At 37.2% G+C, this 10,385-nt stretch overlaps 2 protein-coding genes across 11 annotated transcripts in view; one reads left to right on the plus strand and one right to left on the minus strand.

The window, feature by feature from the left end:
• Nucleotides 1-8,377, minus strand: part of LOC131147962 (CBL-interacting protein kinase 32) — an 89,391-nt gene extending 81,014 nt beyond the window's left edge. For 2 of the 10 annotated variants that reach the window (XM_058097648.1, XM_058097656.1), the window contains exons 1-2: nucleotides 7,554-7,644; nucleotides 514-598 (exon numbers count right to left, since the gene is read on the minus strand). The gene's annotated coding sequence lies outside the window, so the exon portion shown is untranslated. Of the gene's footprint in view, nucleotides 1-513; nucleotides 599-7,393; nucleotides 7,716-7,737 lie in introns of those variants that run through there. The other 8 variants (XM_058097649.1, XM_058097653.1, XM_058097647.1 and 5 more) reach the window with 7 other exon arrangements.
• Nucleotides 1,768-3,588, plus strand: LOC131148372 (uncharacterized mitochondrial protein AtMg00810-like). The gene is made up of 2 exons (XM_058098084.1): nucleotides 1,768-1,836; nucleotides 2,554-3,588. Exons 1-2 carry the CDS (start codon nucleotides 1,768-1,770, stop codon nucleotides 3,586-3,588), a joined length of 1,104 nt encoding a protein of 367 aa, XP_057954067.1.
• Nucleotides 8,378-10,385: the final 2,008 nt, after the last annotated feature.

The raw sequence follows: 10,385 nt of genomic DNA on the forward strand, positions 1-10,385 counted from the left end.
GGGGTATCCACACAAGAACTCTGATGAAAATTTTCATTTTCTTGAAGATAAGTTCCCAAAATAGTATTAAAATATTTCGTACCATTATCAATACGTAAAATTTGAATATGAGTCTAGAACTGTGAATGAATCATGGAATGAAAACTGATGAAAATGGAGCGGACTTCAGTTTTGTCTTTCAACAAGTAAACCCAACAAAAACGAGTATGGTCATCAATAGAGTAACGAACCATTTTGTATTGGTGCGTTTGAGGGAACGTGAGGGACCCTACAAATCACTGTGAATCATTGTAAATGGACGAGAAGGTTTGTATATGGATGATGGGAAAGAAGTACGGCAGTGTTTTGCAAGCTCACACACTTCACATTGAAACTCAGAAGACATTTTATTTGAACAAATAGAAGGAAACAAACGTTTTAAATATTGGAAATTGGGATGACCCATCCTTGAATGTCATAACAAAAGTTCACTATCTCTAGAAATAGATGCAGAATCACAAATTACAGTATTACATAGTTCACTCAAGCTTGCCTCCTCAAAGTAGTAGAGTCCCTCATATGCCTTAGCAGTGCCAATCGTCTTCCCTGATGATAGGTCCTGAAAAACACAATGAGATGAAACAAATTTAGCAGAACAATTTGAGTCTTTTGTTAACTAGCTGATGGATAACAGGTTGCAAGATAACTTGGGAACATGTAGGACAGATTTTAAAGTTACAGAGTCAGATATGCGAATACTTCCTTTACCGGAAACTGGTGAGAGAGAGCCATCTGCAATTTTTACTCTCAAATTCCCAACATATGGTGAGTAGGATGAAAACAATTGATAAGAACCAATCATATGATTAGATGCACCCGAGTCAATTATCCATGGAGATTTGTAACAGGATGTAGTATTTAAGGCTGACAAATAATTAACTCGATGAGCCAGGGAACCAGAGGAAGACGGACCCGATGTTTGAATTGACGAAATCATTTTAAACTGCTGATCTAACTGCTCAGGACTAAATGCACTACTTGGGGAGGTATTATTGATTTTTTCTCCTTGTAATTTTTCAGTTGACCCGTCAGTACTAGCCTAGTGCCCACAATTTTTTTGGTATTGTCTCGGCTTCCAATCTGCCGGTTTTCCATGAATCTCCCAGCAGGTATCTTTTGAATAACCTATTTTGCGACAATGTTCACACCATAATTTACCTTTTTTGTGGTCATTGACTGGATCCCCCTGCGCCTTTTGATACAAGGGCCGAGACATCAGGCCCATTAGTGTTCCCATTTGAATTTGGGGTAGATACGGATAGGTCCAACCCGACCCAGTCACCTTGGGGCCTTAGCATCACACGCTTCCTACTCTCGTCCCTCCTAACTTCTACGAAGACGTCTCGGGTTGAAGGAAGAGGTCGCCGGCCAAGGATGCATCCCCTCACGTCATCCAGATCTCGATTGAGGCCGGCAAGAAACTCAAAGACCCTTTCATTTTCGAGCCTCCTTCGGTATTGTGTGCTGTCGCCGAAGCACTCCCACTTCTCATCGATGCTCAGATCGAGCTCCTGCCAGAGATGGGTCATCTCCATGAAATATCCCGTGACTTCCTTATCACCTTGACTCATCTGCCACAACCGAGATTTGATGTCAAAGATTTGTGAATAGCTCTCAACATCGGAGTAGGTTTCACGAACGGCGTCCCAAACATCCTTCGCCGTGGGTAAGAACAAGTGTATTTTACCAATCGCTAGCTTCATCGAGTTAACGAGCCAAGCCGTGGCCATGGAGTTTTCGGATATCCATGTTTGCAAGGCGACAGCATCAGTAGGGTCGGGTTTCCTCCTTTCTCCAGTAAGGTAACCTCGGAATCCCTGTCGGATTTTCCAAATGAGGTTGCCCCTTTGCGGGTGCTGCTGGCCATTGTTAGCTAAGGTTAAGAAACCCTAGCTCTAATACCATGTAAGTGGAAGCCTTGAATTACATTGAATTAATTTTTTCATATGTACATCCCAATCTCATATAATACAATCACATATTCTAAACAACGAAACAATCCCCTTACCGAATAATATCAAATCCCCCACATTTACCCACTTTCCTAATTTGTTTATAATTTACAATGATACTTGGGATTTTAATAGTTGTTGAGTCACCTTAGGCAGTTTTCTTTGGTTTCGGGAATCTCTGGGCATTAGAGGTTCATTGTGGTGTGAGTTTTGTGGCTATCGGTAGTGTCTAGGCATCATTGTGGTGCCTAGACATCATTGTGGTACTGTAGAGACATTGTGGTGTGAGTTTGTGGTTGTCTGAGATACCTAGAAGCTGTTGGCTTGAATCGGGGTGGCTGGTTGTACTCGATAGACTGTGTTGCACACGGCTGAGGAGTTTGTGGCTATTGATGATACCTGGAGGCTGTTGACTTGATCTGGGGTCGCTGGTTGTGCTGGACAAATTGTATTGCACACACGGTTGCTTCTCTTTCTAGGGAAGGTAATTGTTTTGGGCTTGTTTTCTTTGTGTTGGGCTGTTTGCGCTTTGCTGGTTGGACTGGTTTTGACCTGCTTCTAGTGTATTAAGCAAGAGTATGGGGTGGACTATGAGGAGACTTTTGCTCCGGTAGCCAAGATGACTACAGTGCGTACGGTTATTTCTATTGCTGCTTCACAAGGCCGGCCACTTCATCAAATGGACGTCAAAAACACATTTCCTCATGGTGATCTCAAAGAGGAAATTTATATGGCCCTCCCTCCTGGTTTTTCCTCCTCCTCTTCTTCGGATGTATGTAAGTTGAAGCGATCTCTCTATGGGCTGAAACAGGCTCCCCAAGCATGGTTTGACAAGTTTCAAACTACCTTGCTTCAGTTTTCCTTTCAGCAAAGCCAATATGACTCTTCTTTATTCCTTTGCAAGACATCTGTTGGTATTGTTCTTCTTTTGGTTTATGTTGATGATATTGTTATCACTGGGACCAATTTTGCTTTGATTGATCATCTCCACCAGCATCTTCACGCCTCTTTTCATATGAAGGATCTTGGTCCTCTTAAGTACTTCTTGGGATTGGAAGTTTACACTGCTCCTTCAGGCATCTTCCTAAATCAACATAAGTATACACAGGATTTAATTACTTTGGCTGGTCTTCAGGATACTTCTTCTGTGGATACTCCTCTAGAAATTAACACAAAGTATCGTCATGAGGAGGGTGATCTCCTTTCTCATCCTACTGTGTATCACCATCTGGTGGGTAGCTTGAACTATTTGACTATTACTCGGCCTGATATTTCCTTTGCTATCCAGCAAGTTAGCCATTTTATGCAGACTCCACGCCATTTACACTTAGCTGTCGTTCGTCGTATCATTCGATATCTTCGAGGGTCCCCTAGCCGTGGATTATTCTTTGTTGCAGGCTCTCCTCTTCGTCTCGTTGCTTATAGTGATGTTGATTGGGTCGGTTGTCCTGATACTCGCCATTCTGTCACGGGCTGGTGCCTCTTCCTTGGATATTCTTTGATTTCTTGGAAGAGTAAAAAGCACGCTCGTGTTTCGAAATCTTCAACTGAATCTGAATACCGTGCGATGTCTGCTGCTTGTTCTGAGATTACTTGACCTCGTGGGGTTCTTGTTGAGCAAGGTTTCTCTCAGCCTGATCCCACTCCTCTCCATATTGATAACACTAGTGCTATTCAGATTGCTACTAATCCTGTTTATCATGAGCACACGAAGCATATTGAGGTGGATTGTCACTTTATTCGGGAAGCACTAGACACTCGTGTTATTTCTCTTCCTCACATTTCCACTGACCTCCAGATTGCTGACATCTTTACGAAAGCCATGACTCGTCAACGCCATCAGTTTCTCGTGGGCAAATTGATGCTTCTTGATCGACCCGCATCAATTTGAGGGGGGATGTTAGTCAGATTATATCAAGCCATAATTAGCCTATCTATTTATGGCATGATTCTTGTATTATAGCTGTAAATATCTTGTGATTATCTGTATATTTTAGCTTCCTATTTAGTTAGACAGAATTAATGTGATTGCTGAGATGCAGCCATGTATCTGCCATGTAATTAGCTGCCATGTAACTGCCATGTAATTAGCTCAAACGTTGCTATATAATAAGAAGAACCCTCACAAAGAAGGCATTGAATACAATTGATATCTCTATCTTTCAGGGTGATGGAATGGGTAAAGACATGCTGTATGAGGATGGATTTCGCCTACTCCTGTGGAGGAGATAAATGGGAAGGACTTTTAAGCTCAACAGTCGGTGGATAAGATGGGCTTGTGGCAATCTGATCCTGGAGGAAACTGAGTTCGTTAGGATGGGGGTAAAAGAAAGATGAAGAAGGATCAGAGGGAATTAATAACAAACCTGCAGTGTTCAGTGAATTAGGATGGAAAGGTTTAAAGAGGGTTTTACTTATCTAGTTTTTTAATTAGATTTTTTTGTTTTTATTTTGTTGTTTTCTTTTTTCTTTTTTCTTTAGGGTTTCTCGTCCTCTTTAGGTTGTAGTATCTTTTCCGTTCCTAATACATCTTTATTATTTAAAAAATAATAATCAACGATGGAGGCAGAAAGCTTTAAGGTAAAGAGAGAGATAAAAAGAAGGAGAAGAGGGTGCAAGAAGAAGGAACCCACATCTGGGTGTTAGTTCTGGAAACAAAAAGAAAGAGGGGAAAGATGAAGAGGATAAATGGGAAAAATTAAAGAATCAACCGTTTGCGCTGGAAGCCACAAGTTATGATTTGGGGGTTGAATTTAGAGAATTAGGGACATGACAAGAATTTGATAGTTTGTTGTACATAAATATGTCTGTAATGTATATATGGTTGTAAAACCTAGCACCACAAGGCTCCCATCAAGGCATTAGGGAAGGCAAGCCCTTAGTCATTTGTAAGGGTATTACAAGTCAAAGGCTCAAATCACAAAAATTAAATAATTATCCAAACCTAATTAGCCCCCTTTTTTTCTCTTTTGGGTTGATCCAGTAATTGGTTTTAACTGTATAAAGTACAACTCTAAATCAAGCCACTCAAGGATACCGCCCAATTCAAAGGACGAGCACAGCTATTAGACTGAAGGCCCATTTCATATACAGCAATCTGAGTGTGGCAACCATGTGTCATCCTTCCTTCCCTCCCCTTTCAAAACCACAGCTTGCCAAACATGACAATTTAGTAAAAATATTTCAAAAAATTAATTAAAATTAAAGCTTTGCAAATTAATTCCCAACTTAGCACGTGTGCACACACATATTTGTAGCAGTATATAAAAAATCACAAATAAATTTATTTAGCCAAGGTTAATGAAATTGTTGAATTCAACTAAGTTTTATGATTAGATCTTCTATTTTAACATGAAATTGGAGCACTGAATTCTATAAATTTTTATTTCATTTTTTTCATAATTAAGGATAATTTTCACTTTCACTCCTTTTATATTAATAGGCACAAAAACAATAAATCTCAATATAAAATTAATGGTAACAAATATAAAACCGCATTATATTAAGATTGTTTGCATTCCTTTAAGCCTAAAAATTTTAAGTTATTATACTTGTACATCTTAAACATATTCATTATGTTTATAATTTGTCTCAATTACTAGGGGATTAGTAAATGTCTCCATCTGCAACCATCTCCGATCAAAAGTTTGGGGATGCTCCTATCTTCAATTATGATGAAATGGGTAAAAATCAGCAGCACAAGGACAGGATTTTGCCTAGTCCTCCGCAAGAGGAAAATGGAAGGAGTTAGAAGCTCAATTGTTGGATACAATGTTCCTGTGGCTGTCTAATCCGAGAGGCAAAAAAGTTTGTTTGGATAGGGATAAAATAAAGATGAAGAAGAGCAAGAATTAACAATCTGCATTGGTCCATGAAATATGATGGCAACAGTTTAAAAAGAAGCTTACTTATCTAGTTTGTTAATTAGTTTCTTTATTTTGCTGTTTTCATTTTTTCCTGAGGATTTTTTGTCCCCTTTTAGGTTGTAATTTCTTCTTGTTTCTTAATATGATTTCTTTTATTATCAAAAAAATATTATTGTAGACGTTCCATTTAGTTTTATGTCTTAAGTATTTTATCTTATATAGTTATTATCTACAAACAAATACAATGATCTTCATGGTCCAGCAGACACTTCGCTCACCAAATTCAGTCTTGCCCACATTCTTTCGCCAAATAAATAGGTGAAATCCAAATGGTACCACCATATCACAAATATAAATAATTCACAAAAAGAAACAACTGATGACAATAAATTTGGGAAGCAGAAAACAGGAGTGTTTTTGTGCAAGATTTCCTCTTTTATTTCTACCTTTATAAGCACAGTACCTCATGTAGAATGAAACCATCATATAATTTTAAAAATGGAATTATATTCAAAAAAAACTTCGATCTACTTAGAAGTTCAAAAAAAAAATCTTTAAAAAAATTCACAGCATTAAATTTTTTTCAAAAAAGAGAACCTTTATAAGTTGTAAAAATTTGATATTAATCTTAAGATTTAAAGAAGATCTATATTTAATCAAATAGCCATTATTCATAGCAAATGAGAAGGTAATTCACGAAAAGGAAACCTAGAAGAAGTTAAAATACTTCCAAATCCAAAAAGAACTCCTCAACCTATAAAAGAGCATCACAGCACAAATTTTGCTCATCAAAAGATCTCACAATTCAAACATAAGAAACTTCCCAGATATTCCATTTTCAGAAAACTTTCCACAAAAAACATCAACAGCGGCTCATTGAAACCTCTAGATGCAAAATCCCAATAAAAAATAGCAGACATGCAATCACCAGCAACCTTATACTCAAGTGACAGTCTGACACCAATCATGGCAGCCAAATTACAAGATCCCGCTAAATGTATCCTTGAGATTCCTAATCATACCAAAAATAAATACTATAATATTCCAAAGAAAAAGAGAAAACAACTCCTTTTTGAGAATTATAAATAATTTTAAAAAGAGAAAAAGATAGTGTAAGTACAGAAAGCTGCATATTGCCCGACTTATACAAGAGTAGAGACGACCACAGAAAAACTCATCTCCACTCCCTTACCAACCACAGGAATTGAGACTAGTTTCAAACTATAAAATGCTACCCCGCCCCCCAAAAAAAGTACGAAATAAAAACCCTCCACCAAATTTTCTATATAAAATAAAATATCAAATCCAGAAAGGAAGAGGAAAATATTCAGAAGTTCAAAACCACTCTATTTCCACTTGAGCAGAAAAATAGAATCAAGGAAAATAACTCTCAATGCCAGAAATTCAGATTCCATTTGTTAGAATTCGGCAGCTGAACACAACAGAAAATTTTGAAATTTTGAACAAAGTAATTCAAAAACCCACTAAAAAATTCATAGCTAACATCCCCATTAAAAAAATTTCAAGAAAAATTACCAGAACCCATGAAACCAAAATGAATATTGCACATAAACAAACCCAAGTATCCTCCAAACATGCCCCTCACACCAACCCAAAGTAAAATACTAAACCAACCAATCAGAAATGAGGTTTTTTTAATGAAAACAATGCTGAAGTCGAAGGAGAAAAGAAATACAGTTAAGCTCTGATTCCTGAGAATTCAGTATTTGCAGGGCTCCATGAAGCAAGAGACACCCAGGGACAACTTCCCAGACAACATCAACATCAAAATAAAGAAAGTACATATTGCTATAATTTATACTGCTGAAATTATTTTTAAAAAAAAATCAAGGCAGACAGAAACAAAGGAGAAAATATACTTCAACTTTATGGCGACAGAAGATAAGAAGAAAGCTGGTTGCGCGATGACGATCACAATCAAGTCCCTTGGGGTCTCTTTGGGTCAAAAGACGCTCAGATTTGATCCTGAAAGTATGAGACGGCGACCAACGACTCCCGCTACTACCCCCACAACAACCAAAATTTCTGATATGAACACCGAGAAGTGAGGGCAAATCAAGAATTGGGTTGCAATAATCTGGGGTATCCTCCACAGTAATCAATTTTCTGAAATAAAAACAAAAACAGGGGGATTGCAGTAGTAAAAGTAAATTTTGAATGGAAAACTGGGAATGGGTTTGTAGACGAATCTGGTCCATGTGTTGGTGTCGAGCCTTTCTTGTACGGTGGCGCTGCTGCTGTCACTAAACGCCCCCACTCCCCAAATATAGATAGCGACAACAACCCATCTCTCTCTCCCCCGCCCCCCTCCAATAAAGCTAGAAAGCTTCCGTCTTTTACCCAAACAATGAGACTTTATTTCTCTCTCTCCTCTGTTTCTGACACAGTCCTCTGTAAACCGTGTTTATCTTCTTCACCCTTTTTAATAATAATTATTCAGCTCTACAAGAGATATCCGTCAATAGTTTATGCCGGAGAAAACCTGCATGTGCGGAGGCCGCCATTTGATCATAAGAGTCAATCAATTAACCACGTTGGTTGTTTGGGATTTGACCCGTGTTTTAAGGGGACATTGACATTGCCCACCCACAATTTGCAATTTTTTGCATTTTCATTTTCATTTTTTTAATGATAGAATACTACAATTGAATAGAATATACTCCGAAGCCTCCACCTACCCGCTGCCCTATCCGTAGAGGAATTGTACTTGTGCCTTCATTGCAAATTCGCAAGGGGTGAGTAATCTTTTAAAACAAAAAGCAAAATGCTTTTCATCACGGCTCGTAACCATAGTAATCCAAAGATTCCTCACAGATCTTCGTGATAAAAGAGACAATAAGAGAGATTGTTAAATCAAATGGTATAATTATTTCTTAATTTAGACAATCAATGATATCTTCAAATTTTAAACAATTTTAATTCTATTTAAAATAAATATTTATTTTTTATTTTAAATTTGAAAAATAATTTTTTATTGAGATACGACGTACTTAGACTTTCTAACTTAATAATTTTTGGGTATTCCATTGATAAAAGCATTTCAATTAAGATAAATAGTTAAACTATTAGTTTGTCACAAACTCTTTATAATTAAGATATATTTTTTACGAAGCATAATAATCATTTCTTCTATATTCTTCTTTATAAATTCCAAAAAAAATTGAATTGTCAATAATATGATTTTCTATGCAAATTATCAAATTATTGTATTATAATTGTTTTGTTAGGTGGAATAGGAATTGCATGAGCTAATGTAAATTGACAAAAATATATTTTGTAATTGATCACAGCTAATAGGACTTATTATTATTGTTTTTTTTTTTATAGGACCCATATCAATGAATGTCTTTCACTTCTACAAATCCAAATGCTAATATGACAATCATTTATTATCGTTTAGATCCACTAAATTATGTAAAGTTAATACTATGGTACTAATTATAATAATTAGAGTGTTATTAAATATACATTTTGTAAAATTTGTACACATTTAGAAATTAAACAGGGGATCTCTTCCTCCACCTGTCTAGAATGTGAAACATGTGGTAGTGGGTTCCACATTTATTAATATCATATATATGAGGAGTGAGACTTATTTGCCACATGTTTCATATCTAAAAAAAAGGCACATGAACAACATAAAATAGAATATGCCCTTGTATAATTTCTCTTAGAAGTTTGATTTCTAAAAGAACTTTCCCCCATAATCTTTAAGAAAGGAATGTAAAATAATTCGCGTAGAAAGCTTATTGCAAGGTGAGCTAGCTACCTAACAACATGCAATGTAAATGATTTGACTGGTGAATTTTGGATTTTATATTGTTAACGTGTATTAGGCTTTGGGCTAATGCCTAACCCTTATTTACTTGTACTACGCTCTTATTACTTGTACTACACTCCTATTTACTTGTATAACACTCTATGCCTCCTATATAAATAGGCACCCATGTATACTCTTTTATAGAAGAAATACAATAATACTTGTTCAGTATTTCTAACATGGTATTAGAGCCACTGCTATGACCTTTTCTTAGCAGTTTTGTTTTCTTGGTGTTGCTCCTTTCCTATAACGCTTCTATCGTTCTCAAGGAGCCACACCACAAACCACTACATCCTCTGTTGTCGTCGTGCTCATCACTCTGATCAAGCTTCTGCAGGTAACATCAAGATCGTCATTCGCCGATCTACTCATCGGTGGAAACCAGGACGTCATCGGAGCTCGCACGCGCCCACACACGCTGCCATTGTGTTCTGCTTCAGAGTCCATGCGCCCTAGCTGATGTCATCATGCCACATCAACTTGCCATGTCAACCTGCCACGACAGCACACCACGTCAGCATTATTGGCCGTTAACCCTTGAGCATTGACCGTTGACCCGATCGTTGACTTTTATAGGGTTGACTTTTCATGCCAGGTTCTCCTTACCCAACTTTTCGCATAGATTTCATTTTTGGAGTTTATTTTTTGCATATTGTGTCTCTAAATGGATAAAATGACATTTTTCTT

This window comes from Malania oleifera, chromosome 2, assembly GCF_029873635.1.
Source record: "Malania oleifera isolate guangnan ecotype guangnan chromosome 2, ASM2987363v1, whole genome shotgun sequence".
NCBI lineage: Eukaryota > Viridiplantae > Streptophyta > Magnoliopsida > Santalales > Ximeniaceae > Malania > Malania oleifera.